Genomic DNA, 23,938 nt, shown 5'->3' on the forward strand with positions numbered 1-23,938 from the left:
TGTAAATCTAAAAAAAAAATAAAATAAATCATAAACATTATATTAAAATAATGGTAAAAAAAAAAATGCCTGTTTAATGTGCCCAGTTTATTGCATTCATTTTGAAGACAGTTCTATTAAAACTTGCAAACCCACTGTTACTTAAAAAGTCCTTCACACTGCAGAGGCTTTGTTTTACCAGACCCATAGCTCCTGCTATTGAATTGATTTATCATTCATTCATTCATTCATTCATTCATTGTCTACCACTTTACCCTCCACATGTGACCCAGATGACATAGGCTGAAATGTGAAAGGGTTGCCGGGCCATCACAGGGCCAACACACAGATTACAGGATAAAAAAGCGATGCAAAGACCACTGTTCCTTGCAGTTTAGCATGCATGTTGCACCAGATCAATGTCAGTAAATGATCATGTCTGTATTAACTGATTACAAGGAGAACAGTCTTATAACATAAAGGATTTATCAAATGATACAAGTGCAGAAGAAGAGAAGCTATAGCTCTGAGTCATTCGGAGCCCTTTTGCAGCTCATTTGGAACAGTCCATTACAGAAATGCCAGACTAATATGAACCCTAGTCTTATCTCTATCCTTGTCTGACACCATTTAAGCCAAAGAATGAGCTTTCTGTGGATGTAAATCCTGAAAGCTGCTTTCAACTCGATACTTTCAACTAATTTCCGCCATTGTGAAGCGTGTTACTTCCCGTGTACACTGTTGTTACAGCATGCACATTGTATTCAGGGCATCTGGACCGCTGAGCTTTCATTAAGTTAAGAAACTTCGTGTTAAGAGTTCATGAATATGATAAGGGAGTGTTAAGAATGGCTGGTCTCGTGAACACAGATCTGAGGCAGAATTTTGCATGTTGGCCCTTTAAGGCTCTTCATAATTCACCATATGAGCACACGTTTAAACCGTGTCCTTCCACTTTGCTGTAAATTTAATTTGTGGCAGATAATCCATAATTAGTCAACACTATATGATACCCTGAATGGCTATGATGATAAAAAGTCTGGGAACATTTCTGTACTTTTTAATTTTTTTGACCAAATAAAGCAAAAATCCACAGTCACAGACACTCATAAATTGTACTTTGATATCTGTATAACCTTCACAGATGACAGTTTTAAGAGTATGACTCATTCCTCGGGTCAGGCTGAACTTAGACAGGGTTTCTGTGTATATATATCATTCCCAATACCATTGTCCATTATTTATTTATTGCTCTAATTTTTAATGTGTTTCCTTTATCATTCTTTGTGCCTTCTCTCTCTCTGTTAACAGGAAAACACCACACCACCAGACCCAGGTCAGTTGGCCTGATCACATGATAACTTCTGTGAAACTGTTGAGCAGTGATTCCCAAAGTCTGGCTCGGGGTCCACAGATGGGTAGCGGGAGATTTTTTTGGGGGCTCCAAACAAATGTGCTTAAGATTTAAATGTTTATGTTAAAAAATGATCAAATGAAGTTGCAATGAATTGCAATAAGTGAATAAGCGTCTTTGTTCTGTTAAAAAAAGGAGACGGTTGGTTGTTGCCAGAGTGAAACTTGGAGAACATAGGTGGAAGTTTAAAGGGTTTAAAGCTAATCTTTTGTTGTTTTTATAACCATCTCACATTCCGGATCAAATATTATACAACTTTTTCCCCTTTAGCCACAAAAACCCTGAAGATGAAATGCTCACAGACATGAATTTATCCACGTTCAAAGCAGGAAATGAGTTTCCTCTTGGCAAATGTAAGAAAAGAAGCAAAAAGGAAACCATCAACCAAAGCAACCTTTCCTCACCACGTGCTGTGACGCCTAAGCCCTCGACGGCATTGAGATGAATTGGAGTAGGTGGAATCATTATTAGAACAACGGCAGGAGAAATACTGGCAGAAAAGCACTTCCAGCAGTCTATATGCCTCAGTCTCAACTGCTGAGCTGTGCCTTCATGATAAATCAATTTCCATAGGGGGCTTTATGAGAAAGACAGCTGTGCTTATTGTTCTCATTAAAAACATGAATGTGAGATATTCCATTCAGTGGAGGTCACCATAATAGTTTCCTCCGGCTGATTTGCAGGGGAGCTGCGTCTGAGTGGGGGCTAAATGTGTGAGTCTGGGGAGAGTAAGTGGCTGTGTCTTTTAAGTTGGCAGCAGTGTTTAGTCTTAGCCATAGCTTGATGCTTGTGGCTGTATTTGTCTGCACATGCTCAGGAGTCGCGCTGTGCCGTTCACCAATCAAACAAATGAACTCTGTGGTTTTCAGAACTGTGTCATTTTAATGGTTTAAACTTCACTCAAAAGACTCAAAGTCACATCCACTGGTTTATGTGCATTGATCAACGTGTTCGACAGTAACAGTGAAGCAGTCTAATGTGTGCACGTTTTTTTATCATGAGATGCATAATATTATTGGCCTAGTATTGATATCGGCCAATATTGTCTTTTAAATAGTATTATCAGATACCGGCAAACATCACGTGTGACATGAGTATGACAAATATTATGTTCATTTCACTAAATGCCCTCTGTAGTTGGGTTGTGTTACATCGGCATGTCCGACATCTCCAAGTGGTTTTGTTTGCTTTTTTTATGACTGCCTTGGAGATCACCTCAGTATTTTACATTTATGATTTAGAATGTTGTCTATGATGGTTAAAGCATTGAAAACCAATGGTTTAGCTGCAAAACTCACCAGCATTTATTCACCTCGCCATATTTGAATTTTCTGAATAAGAATTTTTGGTACTTTATTTATTCCCGTAAGGAAATTCCTCCCTGCGTTTAAATCATATAAAATATATAGTTTTATATTAGTTTGTTATGGACCAAATGTCAACATTCAGCTCTACACATCAAGCAATAAAGGTATAATATCTGCCTGAGAAGTATTATTTTTCCTCAGCTTTCCCAATTTGACCAAACTCATATTAAAGAAGTATGTTGATATGTTTTTGACAGGTGGATAAACGTGTAAAGGTTTGATTCTAAATATATTTGCATTCCCTTTGTGCTAGGTTTACCCAGGATGGTTGTGATCAGAGACTACATTGGTGTCCCCCACCCAGAGAACGGGCCCCCACTCAGCATTCATGTGGGGGACGTCATCATAGTGATGTTTGCAGACCTGCACAGCTCCTGGTGGCAGGTGCGTGTCACTCAGCCCGTTCTCCTTTTATCGCAGCATCTGTGACACCATGAAAAAACAACATGCCAGGTTGACTCGGAGCATGCAATGTCTTTGCGGTGTCATGAGCTTAAATCAGTGCCGTGTGTCATCTCTTCTTTCCAATGCTGGACGCCCAGAAAGCAGCGATAAGACTTGACAGAAGCATTAATGGGGTGATGCCCTTAATTTATCTCCCAATGGACATTATTGTCATAAATCATTCATTGCATTGGTGAGTTTTTGTCACATTCTGCATCCTGACAACCATAAATATGACTTTATGATGAGGTCAGCGTCATTTAGAAATCTTAAGATGAAGATCTACTGTATTTGAACTCCACTGAACCTCAGTTACATTGCAGACAGAGTCGTTTGTTCACTCATCAGACTGAATCCCAGCTTACATCAGATGAGCTAACCAATTAGTGGCTTCACTTGATTAATCGAGTGTCGCATAAAAACAATAAAATAGCAGGAAGTTGAGTCCCTGGAAGATGTTTTAATGGTGGTGCACAACCTCATGTACAAGCACACTTAGCAACCACCTCACGAGGTCAGCCAATGGTTGAGAGTGTCTGACCTTATCTATTTTTGAAAGGATGGCGATTTATCAGGGGTCTTGCGGCAGCCTCCCTCGCTGTTCTTCACTCTGCTTTACAGCAGTATTAAAGCCTCCTCCTCCTCCTCTTCCTCCTGATGCTGCTCCAATCACACTGCAGTCTTAGCCAACGGCACAGCTAGGAGTGGGCAGTTAGCCCGATTCCCTGAGCTCCATGTTTCTACCGCTGTGACTGGGCACAAGGTGGAGGGTGAGGACATGGACGCTAGGAGACTCTGCATAAGCCGGTAGAGAGGCGAGTAGGATGTCATGCCACAGACTTTGCCACTGCTGCCATGGTTACCACACATGCTGGGGAGGCGTTCAATGATAATGCACTTTCATGTTTTCTTGTCTTGTGAATAATTACACTGTAACAAGGTGACTTAAAGCTGCCTTGTGTTGGTTTTGACCACTTGTGGTGCTATAGAGCAACATTCTCACCACCAGGCTAACACACTGTGACTGATCTGTTTTCTGTCAGTGCACAAACACTAAGAGGCAGTGACATCGGTGGAAGTGATTGTATGTCAACAACAACAACAACAATAATAATGCTGTCTTTACATTTCCTCCAGTACATGGAGAAATTCAGTATTTGTGTATTTTTTACTGTAGGATTTTATATGTATTGTACATTTGGGCAGCCAGGTCAAGGGCTGGGTTCCCACTGAGCAAGTTTTCCTGATTCCCTTTGCTCATTGTTATTTTGTCAATCCTAAATTGATGACATACACGGGGGCACCTCCAGTGTACACCTCGTGCCAGTCCTAAGCCTGGATGAATGGGAGGGTTGCGTCAGGAAGGACATCCGGCATAAAAATCTCTGACAAATTAACTCTGCGGGACATCCCTTGTGGCGACTGCTAGAGAAGGAGAAGCTGAAAGAAAAAACAAAGTGTTTAACATCTGCATGTAGTAATAAAAGGGAAAAAAAACATTAGAAAGACTACAATCTAATGAATTCATTATAATAACATTTAAAAGGACACAAAAGTATTACCAACAAGTTTGTCAGGTCTTGTGGTCACACATTGTGTTTTGGTAAGAAACACGAATTCTAAAGAAAGTGTGTTTGTTTACAATGAAAGCTCCACAGGGCACCTTTAATCTTCAGTGTCCCCAGTGGCGCCAGAGGATGGAATTACAGAACATTGAGAATTCATATCCCCTGTTACCCAGAAGGCAATTATCCCCCATCCCACTGGCAGAACAATACAATCAATCACTGTAATTTCATTTGATCCTTTGGCTGCTGCCTATTTATGCCAACAGAGTAATAAGTTTAATCTTTATCATACGCTTATTGAAGGCATAACAAATAGAGAGGGGCTCTCAAAAACCTTTTTGATGAAATGTTATTACACAGAATGAATCACGGAGATGGGTAAAAGATTCGCTTTCCAATCTAGTTAGTGCCGAGACTTGCACGGCCCCCAAACGCATTTCTTACTCTAATAAAGAGGAGTGAGGAGAAAAACATCAACAGGGCAGGAAGCTCAATGAAGAGGATCCACATGCACTCAACAGTCATTGTCTTCTCAGATTGACTCAATGGACTTCAAATTGACCTTGAGCTCAGAACTTGATACTTGGTTTATCTCAAGCTCGATGTTGATCTATCACCATTTACAAGGTCATGTGCACAATAGAGAATTAAGGTTATAAGCGGAAGTACCCATGAAGGAATGAAGAAGCAAGTGGATGTGTGTATATATATACTGTATGTATACACACATATATATATATATATATATGTATATGTAAATTCGTACCAAGAGATTGTCAGTAGGCAAAAAATAAGAACAATGTCCCAGAAACGTACAGGCTTATTTTACTTTCTTGAAAATCTGTTTTTTGCAGTGTATGTGTGTATAAAACTCAAATAAAATATGACCCAATTGGTTTATTTGATTAAAATAGTCTTTCTACACTATTTTTTGTTTTGATTCAGTTGAAAGAATTACGATTTTCATATCAAACTACTTGTGTTTGCTTGAGGCAGTTTAACTAAAATGCAACAGCGAGGCTTTAACGTGAACCTGAGGGCATATGGTGTTTGGATATTCAAAGAACAGATTAAGATCCATTATTTAGTGTTAAACAGGCTCTTGTTTTGATGCAGCCCAAATCTTCCTGCTGGCAGAGTTTGAAACATAATTAACTTGGGCTGCAAATTAGATGCACTGCTTGTTGTGTGTTAATTGCTGAGGATTTATTAAAGCTACTGTGAGGGGAGGAGAAGAAGAAGAAGAACAAGAGGGAGGTGGTACTTGCTCCTGGACAAATATAATGCGATTAACAAGCCAGTTTGGCATTGCAGGGCAAAATTCTGGGGACAAGCAAGATTGGCTTCTTTCCAAGTGACGCTGTGAGGCCCTGCCCATGTGTAAGTGTGTGTTTTTTTTCTTTTCATCAATAAGACACATTGTGTGTGCAATAACAATGCATTCAGTACATAATGGCTACTATTGATGTCTCAGCAAAGGAATATGGTGCTTTTTCAATTTCAGTTCTTTTCCTGCTTTTCTGTAGAAGACTGATTCTAGTCATTAGAAGTGGCTTGAATATCACCTGACCACAAATGACCTCTACCCCCTCTGCATCGACTCCATTAAAACACATAATAACCACAATTCTTTCCCATGTCAGGTTCCAAAACCTGTGGATTACTCTGCCCAGCTCTGGTAAGTGACGGAAACAAATCACTCTAGATTACTAACAATATCCGCAAGTCATTTGTACTGTATTTTATTGCCTCATATCAGCTGTTCTTATCCTAATAGTCAGGAAGAGTGATAGCAGTGTAAAGTGCAGTGGTTGTTTATGCGTGTTTCAGGTTTGCTGGACCGATGGAAAGATACCAGGCTGAGGTGGAGCTTCTGGACCGAGAAAACAGCACCTATCTAGTTCGACACAGAAGTAAAGAGAGCACGGAGTATGCCATAAGTATAAAGTAAGTGATACGGAGGCTTCAAGCTCCAAATCCACCATTTTTATTCATCAGTTTATCCCGAACTGTGAAATAAACAAAGCACATACACCCCACAGCAGCTGCGCACAAAACACCTTTGTTGTGAGAAACAGGTCTAATAAGAAGAACAAGAGTTTTAAAAAGAAAGAATTTGACACCTGCAGAACATCATGTTGAGATTTTACTGTACGGCAAAGATGTCAGCAAAGAACAGGAAGTTGTTATGACTTTAAATCATAATTAGTCTGCAAATGAAGATTGAGAAATGTTTGATGTTGGTAATGTAACTGGTGGAGGACAGACTTTAAACTACTACTTTAAAGGGCGAATTTAAACATATCACCAAGAAATAATAGCCGAGTGGCTGACAATGGTGATACTATTTCTTTCTGGGTTTTTAAAGATATCTTTCTCAATCTTGTTTCAGAAAAAAACAATATTCCCAGTCCTGTTAGATGTTTCAAAAGCATTAAAACAGGCGGCTGAGGTAATCCAATAAACAACTAGTCACACTGTGTAAATAAACTGCACATATTGAGAACGTACAAGACTTGGTGTTAAATTAATAAACATCAAAGATATTTATGGACATCTGCAGATAAATAACTTGGAGTCTAAGGTTTTATACTTTTATACATGTTTTTGTTTAAAGGTAACCACTGACCATTTTGTGAAAATAATTACCTTTATATAGTTGTACAGATCAAATGTGCTCTTTGATGTTAATGGTCAAGAAATGTGTGGCTAAACGGCTGTTTAGCCGTTTAGATAAAGCCAATATCCCAATTTACACCAATAAACAAATGGTAGCTACTTCACTGTGTGCTGTGTAAGGTAACTAGCTGAACCAACATTTGTGATGATGACACATTTTGGCAAATTAAAAATGAGTCAGAGTGCTAAAATGAACTTTTAACGGCACAATGACAACATGATTAACGTAGGATTTTATTCATAAGTTGTCAGACACTGTCTTGAATGAGATGACGCTTAAAAACTTTGAAAAAAGGCCAAATAAATGTTCCAGAAACACAATCACAGACTCTTGGTTTTATCAGAAGTTTCAGGCAAATATGTGTTACTGTTTTATACAAACATTGGAAGCATGAGCATCACATTTGTTCAGTTACCTCAGAACAGGAGATACTTTAGATTTTTATTTACCCTCGATAACTGGATTTAGCTTTTAACTACTTAGAAGTCCCCCCGAGCAGTTCCTGTGTGGTGATTAAGCTGTTGTTGTGTTCAGTCATATTTAACACTCCTGTGTGTGTATATACTGTACGGTGAATGCAGTTCTTTGCAGCATTTGTAATGCAGAATAATTTAGTTCCATCCATTCATTTTCTAGCGCTTTACGCTCCACATGAGGGTCTCAGAGGCTGGATCAAATCCCAACTGACACTGGGTGCATCCTTGACAGGTCACCAGTCCATCACAGTTCCAAAACACATAGACAAACAACCATTCACTCTCACAATCACATCTCACCTTCAATTAACCTAATCCCAGATTTTGCATGTTATCTTCGGCCTGTTGGATGAAGCCAGAGAACAAGCAGAGAACCCACACACACACACACACACACACACACACTGGGAGAACATGCAAACGGAGCTTGGTCAAATCAGGATTCAAACTGGTGACCTTTGTTGTGAGGCAACAATTCTAGCACAAATACTATTGTGTGCAAACACCATGTAGTTCTTTGTTTTTCTGCAAAAATCCAGTTCCATTCGGCTTGAAAATGACAAACCTTTTAGTTTCTTTAAAAATGTTTGTGGCACTTAAAGTTCCAGGCACCTTGCAGTGGAAACACAGCTTCAAAGAACTACCATTTAATCCCTGATCGCTGTGGTGAAAACTCTCATAGTTCCAGGTTAAGTCACCTGTTTCTAGGCAGTTTCTCCATCATAACAAGATTACAGGAAATGATCTATTTCAGCTTTAACATCAATAAAATGTTGGCGATTAAAACTGCAGGACAGAAAGATTGGGAAAGCCTGCATTTCATTTAAATTTCCTCTGATGGCCTCACTCAGTCCATGATTATTTCAACTGGATGCATCGTGGGGGATCTTGCAGCATCTTAGTATTCTGCTTAGGCATATGTTCAAACGTATTTGCTTCCATCGGTGCAAAAAAAACCCAACAAAAACAATCATTCCCTTTAGACCTGAGTAAATGTCTGCTTTATCTGGAAGCTGAGTGCTCTGTGTCCCTTTTTCATAACACAATTCATGCCATTCATTTCACTTGTTAATATCTTTCAGGCTACATCAGAGTACAAAAAAAAAAGAAAGGGCTACTGAGTCGTTCTGACCAGGCTTGATGGCTCCAGAAGATTAGAATGATTAAGTGCACACTCCGAAATGGTGTTTGGACAGTATGACTATGAAGACAGTGACACACCATTCCAGCCCCTTTGGTTTAGTGGACTCACACCATCCCTCGTTCAAAGCGTTGATGTACGGGGCCACTTTCTGAAGACAACCAATCCTAATTGCCTGTCTCACTGCTTAAGATCATTATCAGGACAGGCATTTGAGATAATGGAGCTTCATAACAGCGAGCTCCCGCTAATCAACTGCAACCGTCTGATGTCAAATGCTACGAGTGGTCACATTGCGTGTGTGCTGGATGATGTTTGTGCGTGTGCAATCTTGGGAGCCTGTAGCAGGAAAGACAGACTGAAGCCTGCACCTGTCTTCATGTGTTATGCATCATATAAATTCAACACAAATCAATAATGTATTAGTCCCCATATATTCATAATGTATCAGTGAATTTGCAACATGACCCTATTCTCCTCATCCGTTATATATCACACTGGGAGATTTACCGTGCAGATCTATCTCCAGTGTATCTCGCACATCACCATATGGAACACATGCAATGTACAGTTCCTGTGCTTGCACATCAGTGTACATGTATTCTCAATGTCGGCCTGCGCTACTTTTCATCAAAGTACTTAGCCTGATCTGTTCTCTAGTGCCATATGTTTATTTAATCCCTTAATTATTTAATCAGGTCTTCAGGATACACTCAATTGTACAGTGTCTTTTGATATGTGGATCTGATGTTTTTCTGTGTTGGGTTAAGTGAGCACACTAAGTGCTGTATTTCTGCCAAGAGTTTGGTCTGGAAAATGTCTTGCATGAAAAGAAATATTCAAAAAGAGAAAGAAACTCCTCAGAATCAACAGTAACAAAGCATGTACCTCATGTCCATAGTCAGATGTGGATTCATAAAAATGCCAGAAAGGTTCAAAATGATATGGATTATTATATGGTATATATATAATGTGGTATATTTGATAAATTAATCTTAAATTATTAAATTATTAATTATTATCTGATGCAAGCAGGAAATAGCCCAAGGTTTACAAAGTTGCTTGAATCAGCAGCAGTAACTGACAGTCGGCACATACAGACCTTCGTGACGATTCACTGTAGAGACTGGATTGATGTGGAACCATGTATACTTGATTAGCAGCCCATGTCTTATTCATCCTCCACAGGTTCAACGATAAAATCAGGCACATTAAGATTCAGACCAAGGATGGCTGCTTTTACATCGCTGAGAGTCGGCTGTTCAAGACGCTGCTGGTAAAGCCTTTAACTTTGTATGGATTTTTGTGCCCCATAAACTGCTGTTGCATTAATGAGTATAATCATTTTGACATCACACTACTTACAGAGCACTCTCTTGAGCACAGCATGCAAGTCAACATATAGCGTTTGTTTTGTAAACTTGTATTTTTATTAAAATACCATTTGTCAAAGCAAATGTTGCAAAGTGCTTAACAACACATAATAAACAGCTGATTAAATAAACGTGGAGACAGTAAGAATAACTGTAATAACCGTCAAGAAGAAACACAACTGCAAGATTTTGGTAACAAGGTCACATCAACACATCAACACATGTATGATAATAGTCAAATCCAGAAAATACACACTGATACTGGTACATTACACGATTTCCTGCCTCAACATATGATTCCCATTGTCACAGAATTGGACCTGGAAGGAAACAACAAGCTGTAACTGATCACATTCAGGCTCAGAAAAAGTTAGATCCGTTATGTATTATGGGGTCAGTCAAGTTGAACTTTAAAAGTAATGCAATTTTAAATGGAACTCCCTAATGTAAGAAGACCCACTGCAATGATGATAAAACATGTGTAATGTGGTCCTTAATCATAATACCCATATAAAAGCCTGGGCACTGAATTCTGAATCAGTTGTAGACATGACAGTCTCTGTGAATAATGGCAGGAGTAATAGCGATGTAAGAGTCGAGTCAGGAAAAGATGAAAACATAAATGGCCTCCGAGTAAGTGAATAGGACATTTTGCATGTGGAGAAATATGCATCATTTTGAGTGATAGGGTTGTACAACATACCTGGGTATCGTCTGCGTCAGAGACACATTATGTCTTTACTTTAGGCGACACAATGGGACATTATAGTGAAAAAATAAGTGGACTCAGAATAAAACCTTGTGGCACTCCAAAAGTACTGAGTGCAGAGGATAAAGAGGATCCACTATGCAGAAGATAGCTTTTAAAGCCCCAGTTCAGAACCTCTTGACTGTATCGAGGAAACAGACGTATAGAAAATACACAAGCACATTGGCAAATAGTCAGACAGCTCTTCAGGGAGTGCTTGATTGCTGTTTGCATATTTTGAATATCGATCAATCATGTTTGTAAGAAACTAGAATCACATTTGTGATAAAAAAGCGACTGTAAAATCCTTATGAACATCTTTAGTTTCTCTTTAGTAGTAGAATCCACTTCTTAAACATGATGTGTGCTTCTTGATGTTGTCAGCCATAGCACTGCTGTATGAAGTTGTTTCACTTTACTCGCACTTTGTGCTTCTTCTGCCTCGTCTGCTCAGTCATCATGTAAAATGTGTCGTAAAAAAAACTCTGTGAGAGCTGTGGAGCTTAATTAGCTTTGTGTGAATGAAACAGATACTAACCACTTTCTCACATGGTAATGATGAGTAGAGGCTTAAATCTATTGTTTTAAAAACAGCATTGACGTCAGGAATAAGTGGAATTGAGCATAGCCCTGTAATATAGTCAGGATTTATTTTTACATTTGCATTTACTGTCACAAAGTCACAGTGACATGTTGTTCTTTTATTTTATGACATTAACATGAGTCTGTTTCTATTTAGTACAACTAAAATGAACTGATAGAATGTTCTCTTACCTAGTGCTGACGACTTTTGTGTTGTTAACCATTTCAACGATACATTTTCTCACAATGCCATAAAGTATGACACTTTACTTTTTGACTCCTGTGCTTGTTTTACACAGGACTTGGTGGAGTATTACAAGCAGCACTCACTGAAGGAAGGTTTCAGCAGTCTTGACACCACTCTCCAGGTCCCCTACAGGGAACTGACCAATGGAACCATGCCAATGGCCATTACCAAAGCTGGCAGTGGTGAGTCTGCACAATTATTCAGCTTCTCTCCCGGAGACAGTTTGTCAGGCCAAAATGCAACCAGTGCAGATCTCATCTTTGAATCCAGTTATAAATCATGGTTGAGTATTTATTTTGACCTGTTTGGAGAGGAGTGTGTTTTTCAGACAAAATAAGGAGCATTTTGTCTTGGGAACATTAGACAGGCTTGTCTTCACATAACCAGAACAGTCGATGGAGATGTAAATTTCTCAGGTTACCACAGAGATTCAGTAAATTATTATCTCACTTCCACAATTCTGTTATAATCACACCAGCTATTCCATTGTACCCGATCCTTAAAATGCCATCGTTAATGTTCCAGTATCATGCCAATGCAAAAAATAGCTTGGATGTTAAAACTGTGTCTTAGTGCAGCATAATAACCTATCATCATTTTCTGTGGAACATCACAGGGTGGAAAACAGCAGCAGTTACGCTGAGATACTCTTAATACAATTTTCCCACACATAATAAAGGGAAATTGAACTTTCTAGCACATAATGACATTCAGAATGACATAAGCTACATATAAATAAGATGAAAAGTAATATATAATTATCATTATGGACATAAAATAATTATCGAGAAAATATTGAGTTTGGTTTTCATGTGAATTAAACACAATATTTGCATTGTTTCAGTGCTAGTAGGTACATTTAGACAGAATCAGACGTGTGAAGCTTAGGTACCCTTCACAAAAACATATTCATCTCACAGATGTTTAAATATGTCAATCATTCCTTAATCTGGGCACCAAAGGTCACTTTCATATGTGATCTGAACGCATTCAAGACTGCAATGCATTTTTTAATGTCTAGAAAAGATATTATGTGTACATATAGCATAGTCATATCAGGTATTAAAGAAAGAGACACACACTATAAAGGAAAAATATGGGGTAAGAGACATAAAGGGAGAGTACAGGACAAAAGACAGAGACAGTGAATGAAAGAAAAAAGAAGGAGCTGTGGCATCTCGCCAGGCTTGGCAGAGAGGTCTCCGTTAGGGCCCAGTGCCCCAGGCAAGCACCAGGAGCCCGCTGCTCCAAAACGTCACACTCAGCACGCTGCTCCGCTTCGAGATGGCTTCACAATTTACCTGACAGGACACAACATTTCACTTGAGCTGGCAGTGGGGAAAACTGTGTGACAGCCGCCTGCTGACACACACCTGAGGGACACCGCTGGTCCAACAGAGGGACGGCGCCGGTTTTCACAAAACTGGGAAAAGTTTGCAAATATGATTCGACATAAAAGAGCAAGAAGCAGCTGGAGGTAAAGTGTCTTAACTGAAAGAGAGGTGTAGGTGTAAACAACCACAGCCGCCATAGCAGCAGCCGAACGCTGGAACAAAGTCAAAGTTAGCCCTTTGTGTCTGTTTGGATGTGAGATTCTGCTGCCTCCTTGTCCCCCTGCCTCTTTTGGCAGCATCAGTCTCCCCAGCACATCAGGCTTCAAAGCTCTGCAAGAGGTATGCTTGTGCATCTCTGCCATTCATCGCACTTCCTTCTGTGAGAAAGCCTTGACAGAGCCGCCGCTGCTGCTGCCTCAGTGCATTCTGGGATAGATTATTATTGCCTTAAGTAGTCCACCCCCATAGAACGACTTAGTGTGGGCACCTCATTCTCTGCCTGGTAAACAGCCTCTGCTTAAGGACAGATGTCATTCCAAAACAATAAAAGCAACACAAACGCAGGCACGCACACACACACACACAATGTGTTGAATCTCAAAACTAAATCTCTACTAAAGAAAACACACAATGGAAGACTGAGCAGACAATTTAAACAAAAACACACACACCAAAAACTCTGGAGTCATTTGTTTGGGGGAAAAAAACTCATCCAGCATCTTTAATTAAGTCTGACTGAGAGAAATACGTCTGTGTGCGATGTAAAATTGGAGCTGCGAGATAATTTAAGAGATTGTTCATTGTCTGTCAGGGGAATGATGTTTGTGGCTGAGCTTTGATGCAGCAGGATATATTATCCTGTTTTCCTAAATTGATTGTGGTTACTATAAATGGAGAGTTTTCAAATGCAATCTGAAAAATATTAGTCAATTTATCAGACAGATATGGAAAAATGTACTGGCTGTTTCACAATACTCAGTGTAATCCTGTGTGTGTGTATACAGTATATGTTTGTGTGTATAGTGTCTGAGTTTCCTGTGACAAGGCGAATAGTTATTTATCTTTTTCAGACACACACTGACCTGTATATACGTATCCCTGCGGGTAGAGGAAGGAGGTATGGAACCATACTGTTGTGTTTACAGGAGCTGCTTTCCTCAGTATGTGTTGCCTGCTGCCTCAGATGCTTTTTCACATGGGAACAGAAATCATTGTCTCTGCAGCACGATATCCAAGCTTCTGCATTTTAAAGGCATGATGCTGTGCATGGACGTTTCACTTGGGCACTTATCGCTGCTTCATCTCACCTGGTCTGAGGCCTGAAAGCTTATCATGTGATATTAGTAATGTAGTCATATTAGTAATGTAGTCAGAAAGTTACACTCGCTGCCCCATGTTGGAAATTGTAAAAGTTGGAGGGATTTGCTTCATTTCAATTCAATTCAATTCAATTCAATTCCAAAAACTAAAGACACACAGCACAGTTATGCATAACAACACACAGATGAGTTAAATATAAATATAAATATAGTGGAAAAAAGAGAGAAATAGTATATACATGAAAGATAATGAGTGTTGGAATGGAGGATGCAAAGAGTCAATGAGTCAATCTGTATGAGGTCGAGTGGTTCATGTCCATCATAGTGTGTGTGTGTGTGTGTGTGTGTGTGTGTACAGTCTATGTGTAAGATAAAATGATTAATCATCAGATTAATTCACTGTTGCTCCCTCTGACTTTTCTTTCCCATCTGTCTTCGCTTTCGCTCTCTTTCTTTGACTTTGCCAACTTTTCCTCACTTTTGCTCTGTCTCTCTCTAAAACTCTCTTTCTGTCAAACTTGTGTTTACTTATGTTCTCTCTCTCTCTCTCTCTCTGTCTCTCTCTGTCTCTCTCTCTGTCTCTCTCTCTGCTCCCACTACGGCCTGAACCCCCCTCCCATTACACGCTTGGTTTCTCTGTAGTTCCTCCTGGCAGCTGCAGCTTTGTTCCTCCCTCCTCCTCGCCTTTCTGGTCAGGTACAGGTAGAGCTTTTCTACTCTCTTTGCTGTGTGTGTGATCACATTTTCGAGGTTTGTTATTTTTTTGTCTCTGTAAAACAAACCTACTTTAATGTTACTGCTTTATGTAATATCTGTCACTTGCAATATTAAAACACAGGAATTAATGAGCACAATAATAATATTTAAAGTGAGGCCTTTTATCCCTTCTATAAGTTGTGACTGTGGCACAAACATACATAGACATAGAGCAGTGTAATCATCTACATGTTGTTTATGTCGTCCTCTGTCTGCACACGTGTGTGTATGTGTTATATATATATATATATATATATATATATATATATATATATATATATATATATATATATATATATATATATATATATATATACTGAACATGCATGTATCTGTGAAGGTGGGACGTGCCTGTGCGTGCATGAGGGAGCTGAGGATTCAGTGTCTATGATCCAGCTTGAAATTTCCACAGATGTGGCAGAAATAAAAAAAAAAAATGAAATGTATGCACACCAGTGTTCACATGTTACCAGCCCTGACTTGCATGTGCAGCGATGACCTTGTTATACAAGGTTATTCCTGATAAGTGCCCAAGCAGTTTCAAACAAGTTCATGACCGCACCAGCTCTCTCTGTGTCATCTTTCCTTTTAGACCTGACTCATATTTTGCCCGTGTTTGTCTGTTTGTCTGTGAGCAGCATCGCTCAAAAAGAAAAGAAATGGATTTGATGACATTTTCTGTGGCTGTATAGGTTATGGCTGCTGGAAGAAATGATTAGATTTAGGTGCTGATGTAGGGTAGGTTGGTAGGTATAGGTACATTAGCATAGAGCATCAGACACGGTACAAACATAAGAAGAAGAAGGAAAACATCATCAAATCAGAATTAAAGCATCATACAAATGAATAGAATAAAAACCAATAAAGTAAATACACAAATAAAAAGAGCAGTCACTTTAAATGCCATCTTCATGTCAGTATCGCTGCTTCTTTTAAGCTACTGTTAAGAGCTGTGATACACTTTGCAACAACTGAGTAATTAAAGTGATTATTGACAGTGCCAAATATGGGAGGGGTTACAGAGGATTCTCTGGGCAACTGGTCAAAGATCTTATTTTCAAAGATCTTATTGCATTTCTAATTCAAACAACATCAACGTTGGTGTTGCACACACTGGTGCCCTTAGTGAGTCACCTGTAAAGTTTGACAGTTATTAATTAGAGATTAACAGTCAGACAGACAGACGTTCCTTTCATTTTCACATTATGTCTGTTAGAGATTGATTTTTACACCTTTGGAAACTCAGTACAATCAACACAAATCCAAATATTGATAATAATACACCTATAACAGTATATCAAACTTGACTTGATCTTAACTCAGATATTACTGGGCAGTTCAGTGACAGTAAAGTGCCCTTTACCTCCACATCCTGAGTGAGATATGAGTTCTTCTCCCATCTCGAGTGACTGGAACAACTTCACTAAACAACTCTTTACCTCTGACAACTTTCCTGGAATATTTGTGATATTAAGTTTAGACGGCCCCCTCAATAAAAGAGCTCTCTGTGTCTCAGTGTTTTCCCCCAGGCTGGTGGGTGTTGCAGTGGCGCGCTATGACTTCTGCTCCAGAGACACTCGAGAGCTCTCGCTGCTGCAGGGAGACGTTATCAAGATCTACACCAAGTTGTCCAGTGGGTGGTGGAAGGGAGAGGTCGGCGGCAAGGTGGGTTCTGTCATTTAGTCACACTTTTATTTCATTATTATCTTGGTGATTGGGTGTCATCTGCAGTGGCAGAATTTCTTTATCTATTCTAATATGTCAATACAGCTCTTGTATATCATGCATTAAAAAAGTCTAATCTGCTGCTGTTAGTTGGTGAACCTCATCAGTTTCTAGCTCTTTAGTTTAAGTACCCTTCCATGTCACAACAGAACCAGGACTCAGACCCAAGTGCACGACTCAGGAGACAAAGTAAAAAATAAACAATCTTTTATTTTGAAAGTGTAACAAAAAAAACACTCATAAGAATAAAAACAGGAAACCACAAGACAACATGAAACAGTACTACAGGTATAGTATGTTTACGACATACAGTATGAAGTACGTATAAAAAGCTGATTCTAACCAAAGTAGAAGTACAAACAACATATAAACATACTGATGGGTAGTATATTTTAGTATATATAAAGCCTCCGACATATTACACACTGGACCTGTGAAAGGATGTAATAATTTCATTCTCTTTAAGAGAGAACATTCCCCCCGGGGTTTTACTTGTCTGTTTAATTGTGTCTGTGCACTAAACTCTGCAAATACAATATAAATTAATCTAAAAGTGATTATTGGAATAAAAAAGTGTCAGGGACCAAATAATGGACGGATGAATGTGTCAAACCTAACCGACCAGTTCATGTTGGCATGTTGGTGAACGGACTTTGTCACTGATTCAGCTGTGTACACGGTGGATGAGCGGTTTGACAGCATGCACTCTTCTCTCTGTGATTATTATATAAACATAAAGCAGATGAGTTCATAAGTTCACCATGTTTGCACATTGAAAGAGAGCAGAAAGGGTCTAGATAGCTACTGTTTCTGACTCCTGGGAGCTCGTCATTAAACTTGCAAGAGATTGTTTGTGGTCGTCTGACTCTTCAACTACACACACACACACACACACACATCATTGTTACACTCAGCATGTGAAGACTGGGGAAGATCTATCTTCATCTTTATTAGACTTTACTTTTTTCCCTCTATGTAATACTTTACAATAAGGGGACATTCATTACTAATGCTACGATAAACAATTAGTAACTCATGGCCCTTATTGTAAAGTGGGTCATGCATCACTTAACAAAGACTTACATGACCACAATTAACTAGTTATCACTTATATTTTCTGGATGTTTTGCTCCAAATGAGGACAGAAGAGTTCTGTGTTAACAGAGTTGTTGCCGTAGTTACGTTCTTATGATTCAATTCAATTTTATTTGTAATATTTCAAGGCACTGTACATAGTAAGGCAGAAACCTTTACAATATTATAGAGAGAAGAGAAACCCAACAATTCACACAATGAACAAGCACTAGACAACGGTGGAGAGAAGAAACTCCCTTTGAACACGAAGAAATTGTGTACCCTTATATTTAAGTGTTACCTCTATATCTAACATACACTATATAGACACAAGTATTCTGACGCCTGACCATTAAACCAACAGTACTTTAATATGGTAATATAATATATACCTCTTTTGCAGCTGTAACAGCTTCCGATCTTCTTGCAAGACTTTCCTCAAGATTTTGAAGTGTTTCTATGTGAATCTGTGTCCATTCATGCTGTCGAGCATTTATGAGGTCATGCACTGATGCTGTTCCAGTTCATCCCAACGGTGCTCAATGGGGTTGAGGTCAGGGTTCTGTGAGGGCCAGTCAACTTCTCCAAGTCTAACCATGTCTTCAGAGTCCTTGCTTTATGCACCTCGGCTCCATCATGTTGGAAAAAGGTCTTTGAAGCATTAAGTTTGTCCTTCGTTGGAGATAAAGCCTGAAACACTTGAATTTAATATTATATATTAATTATAATATAACAGGTGTGGCCAAATACCTTTGTCCATATAGTGTAGATCTTCAACTCTACCTCGACTAAGACTATGACAACTAGCACTTTATAGTTTGACTTACTTACTTTCTTCTAGCTCTTGTTTGTACCCAAATGTTGAAATGCACCTAATGTAATGTAATGTAATGTAGAGCCACTGCTGCAGAGGTAATTGTGTTGCATGCTTTGTGTCTTCTCAGGTAGGCTGGTTTCCCTCCACCTATGTGGAAGAAGAGGACTGACTTTTCTTGCTCAGAGACTTATTTTCAGCATGTCACTCAGAGTTGACCACCTCCACTGAGCGCCACGCTGCTCATCCACTCCCTGTGCCCCACCAGTCAGATCTCTTCAGTAAAACCCGGAGTCTCTGACTTGAGAGAAAGAGGCAGTGACCTCAAAAAAGCCCTCTGCTGCCCTCTGACAGACTCTCACACAGAGCCAGACGTCAAAATCACGGATTCCACAAGCGTCACACCGTATCTGGCATCTCTGTGGTGTCTGCCCCCGTGGTCCACTGGGGAAGTGAATGTGCTGCACAGAGATAACCCTTCCTTCCCTCCATCCATTCACCTTGTCTTATTATTGATGACTCCATTGGCTTGGTCACTGTCATCATGTTTTTGATAGCAGGCTGGAACACAGATCCTGCTGACAGTGCGTGCGACGGCCAGGTACTCTGAAGAGCTCTGACGTTAGTGTTCCACTTTCTATCAAAGACATTTCAAATGACTACGCTGATGCACACAAGGTGTTTATTTCAATGGAATTGCTGGACTGTGATCTGACATCGTTGATTGAAAGATTTCAGCACAGCAGCGTGAAGGATTCATCTGTCTTTTTGCAAACGTGATGATTATAATGACTATTATCAGAGCAGAGGCTTTTCATTCTATATCCTATTGTAATTGCATTTGCATTCATTTAAATCCCCGCACCCTCCTGAGCCATGAGAGTGGTGTAAAAAGCATAAGCACGTTTGCCATATGCTAAGATAATCAGTCGACTACTGTTTATGTAAAGATTGCCGGTGCAGCTTCACTTCCTCTCAAAATATCCTATATGTGGGTTATGACAGGTCAGAGGTCAGTCTCAGCTGTCAATCATGACATTTCACTTTGTTTTTATAGCATCAAATCCAAACATTAAAACTTGAACATTTACTGTAAGAGTGTTGCACTTTGATGGCTTTTTTAAAATGTTTTGACCATGTGACTTCCATAAACATGAAGTGGGTGGAGTCTATGACATGATGCTCAGGGGTGAACCATATAGTTTGGCTCACTTTTTGGCTTCATCTTCATGAACAATTTAGGAAAAAGGGAAAAAAAAAGGTGTTTGAATTTTGAATTCTCAGCAAAAACTAAGAGAATATTACTTAAAACATGGTTCCCGGTCCTTGAAATCCTTGAAAGTTTGTGAATTTGCCTGATGTACGTAGACTAGGCCTACGCAGAACAACGTTGAGTCATCATTACTAGCCCTGTTGCAGACACTGTCCACTGTCTCTCTGCTGTTGACGTGAGATTCTGTGCAGAACGATGAGCGAGTAACATTCAGCAAGAGAGCGCAGCAAGATGACGTGATGAAGACTGACTTTGACCAAGATCCCGGGAACAATCACTTCCTGTGTCAAGATCAACGCCAGAACCAAAAAAAAAATATCTTGACTTACTTCCCTAGAAAGATTTATTTAACATTTGAGTTATTCTGCTCACAATGACTTTCCTCACACGACTAAATGATTAATATTGTACGTTAGACTGGAGACGTCACAACATGCGTGTGGGCCTGATTGTTAAACAGGAGTAGGTCTCCACGACGCTGTGTGATCCTTCACTGTTGAAACCAGAGAGCCAGTTACACTCCACACATTTTGTGTTTATCACAATAAATGATTCAAGGGTGATGTAACAGCTGTTCAGTGTAGTGCAAGGTAACACAAGGGCATCGAGAGATTCTGTTTTCCATCGACAACACGCTCATCACGTGTGTTTAATAAAAGAATTTAGAATTTTTCAAACGTAATTGGCTTATTTGTGCACTTTCATATAGAGGTTACATCACAGGAGCAAAGGCAGCGTCTCAGTGCGGTGGAGCTTAAATCACAGTCACATCAACAGAAGCGAGAGAACATGTTGAGCATAATGAACATTTGAAGTAAGCAGGATTTGATCTTGGGTCCCTCTATAGTTGGTAAACTGGTATTGTTTGTGTCGTAAAATGTTCTAAGGAAAAGTGCTATAAAAATACAGTTTTTTATTATTATTATTATTATTATTATTATTATTATATCATTTCCTGATGTTCATTTTAAAGTATTTCCAAAATGAATGGAACTTTTGTTGGATTGTAACTCGTGATGCTAAAACCACAACAATAAACCACTATTTTCATTTTCAGTTTTCCTCTAGGTTATGAGTTTCCTGTTGTTTGACTTTAATTAAAAAACTAATTAATTTTTCACTTCTTATTAACTTCTCTCGGATTATGCAAATAGTTCCTATCATATTTTTTCTTTCACTGGTTTCTGTCACCAGTTATGCTCATTCTATTGATTTAAACTTATTTATTTAGTGATTTTTGCAATGAGTGGACTTTGACGTATAGAACTGAACTTGAATGCATTTTGAAATATGAGGATGTTTTTTTTTCTTTTCTGGACACCAGAGTTTCACAGATCAGTATTCTTGTAATGTAAACACTCCCCCAGGCTTACTCCCCCCTCCCTCCCCGCTGCTCTGCAGACTTTCTAACAACCAAACTCAGCAGAGGGAGGGCTCTGCTCTGCTCTGCCAGCCCCCGCGTCACACACAGGCACAAAGAATAGCTCCCCCTAATACTCTTCCTCTCCTTAATCTGCCTGTTCCTGTCTCAGCCAGAGAGAATGAAGGGGGATGAAAGGAGATGACAGAGAAGTTGGACAGCAGCCGGTTAGAGAGAGAGAGAGAGAGAGAGAGAGAGAGAGAGAGAGAGAGAGACAGAGAGAGAGACAGAGAGACAGAGAGAGAGACAGAGAGAGAGAGAGAGAGAGAGAGAGAGAGAGCGAGAGAGAGAGAGAGAGAGAGAGAACAGAGTAGATGACGCACAGTGAGAAATAGTATGGGTATGTGGTGATGTGTGTGTGTGTGTGCACGTGAGACACACACGCACACACACACACACACACACACACACATAAAGCTGACAGATTGAGAGAGAGAGAGAAAGAGAGGAGGAAGCCATGCATTACCTTCATCTGTCTGAATGAGCTCTTTAACCCCTGGAGCTTGTGTATGAAGGGTTAAACACGGCTTTAAGAAGAAAACTCAAGCAGCCCTTTAATGCTGTGAGCTCTCAGTTTCTCTCAAAGGAACTTAAGTCTGTGAAAGAGTTTATCTGTAAGATTTCTATTCAGCGTCTGCCCGGTGACCATTCACAACCACAGCTGCAGAGATCTACATCCACTGTGGCACATGAAAGGCTGCACTGCAAAGGAGGTTTTAGTTTCACTGGAGAATGTCTGAAATGTACTAATTATCCACATGCACATGTGATCAATGGTCACTCAGAGAGCACAGACCTCTGCCTAAGCTTAAAGAGAAGCTTAAACACTTTGTCACCTGTGTTTTGTCCACTGGATCGATACAACGTTACCTGCTGTTACCATCTTACAGAAGTAGGATCTGTTCAGATGTCGCTAACCTGGTGTTGGAGTGTCTGATCCTGCATACACAGACCACATTGTGTTCATATGTGAGGAGTTATGAGTGAGATATGATTCTTTATTTTTACGCACCTTTTCTGGTACGTGAAGGCCACCGTAGTTCCCTGACATGCCTGGGAAAAGGAAGGGTGAGTGGAGGAGTTCTTTATTTCACCATTAGGTGTCACTCATTCTTACACACTGGACCTTTAAGAAGAGAAGGACGGACGTGAGCGGTGGTGTTTCTAAGACTCTGTGAGGACTCTGTCAGTGCGACCCAGCAATTAAAATCTCCCAGATCAAAGCAGCGTAAATGAACTAATCCTCAGAGAAGCGCTGCTCTCTCCTCCCCTGTCTGTCTCTCTCTTCCCTCTCTATCCCTCCATCACCCTCGTTACTTCCTCTTGACTCATGGCTCCATGTGCCGGCTGGGCTTTGATGTCTGACAGCGGTGGGTCCCCTAAATGTAAAATGGTGAATAAATGTGCATTAATGGGTAACACTTTCATATCCTTAATGCCAATTTGCCCTGGCTGGGGAGCGTATTTTAAAAAGGTCTTAAGACATCATTTGTGATCATGAATGTGTCTGACGCGCACACACACGCACACACACACACAGTGTAGCTAAGACACAAGAGCACACCAACAGAGACAACAAGCCATATTAATACATCTAGACCTGCATTAAAACCCACGGTGCAACAAACAACGTCTGAGTGCGGCGAGTCGGAACTGGCACTGGTGTGCAGGCAAGTGAAAGCTCTGAGGTCAATAGTTGTTCAAAGAAGCGTGACGCTGCAGCTACTTAGCAGGTCAGTCATTATCCTGAAGAAAAAAGCCCAGCATCTGCCTGTGACTCCCAGGGACAGGTTTAACCAGGTGGGACCGCTTTGCTAAGACCTGTCTGTCTCTCACCACTTCTGCCCCTTCTTTCTCACACTGTCTTCTTCTTCTTTTTTTTATTACCAGTCCCTCCGTCCATGTCTGCCAAAACAGGTTGATGTTTACTGGTGCTTCGCTCCTTCAGGGAACCATGTCAGGCTTTAGTGTTGAAAGCTTCCCTCGTCGAGTTCTCCTCACTGCACTTTCTCTTTTGTCCTTGCCCGTCTGTCTCTCTGACTGTCTGTGTGTCTGTTTACTCTCTAATTGCTTCTTGTTCTTGGATCTTGGGCCCCCACGGCCACCTGTGCCTCTCTTTCTTTTTTTGTCCAGTTTGAGATGACATGCCCGAGATTGGTTAACAACTGCTGCAACTTTTTATTTGAACATGTATCTGGTTTAAA

General features: G+C 39.9%; 1 protein-coding gene across 1 annotated transcript in view; it reads left to right on the forward strand.

The window, feature by feature from the left end:
* LOC131471824 (guanine nucleotide exchange factor VAV3-like) overlaps positions 1-20,611 on the forward strand; it is a 46,000-nt gene extending 25,389 nt beyond the window's left edge. Inside the window, exons 19-28 of the mRNA XM_058648629.1 lie at positions 1,291-1,315; positions 3,014-3,144; positions 6,087-6,152; positions 6,416-6,450; positions 6,603-6,719; positions 10,258-10,345; positions 12,072-12,201; positions 15,315-15,368; positions 16,945-17,093; positions 19,172-20,611. Coding sequence (XP_058504612.1) covers positions 1,291-1,315; positions 3,014-3,144; positions 6,087-6,152; positions 6,416-6,450; positions 6,603-6,719; positions 10,258-10,345; positions 12,072-12,201; positions 15,315-15,368; positions 16,945-17,093; positions 19,172-19,213 — 837 coding nt within the window. The 3' untranslated portion in view covers positions 19,214-20,611. The remainder of the gene's footprint in view (positions 1-1,290; positions 1,316-3,013; positions 3,145-6,086; positions 6,153-6,415; positions 6,451-6,602; positions 6,720-10,257; positions 10,346-12,071; positions 12,202-15,314; positions 15,369-16,944; positions 17,094-19,171) is intronic.
* Positions 20,612-23,938: the final 3,327 nt, after the last annotated feature.

Source organism: Solea solea, chromosome 1, assembly GCF_958295425.1.
Source record: "Solea solea chromosome 1, fSolSol10.1, whole genome shotgun sequence".
Lineage (NCBI taxonomy): Eukaryota > Metazoa > Chordata > Actinopteri > Pleuronectiformes > Soleidae > Solea > Solea solea.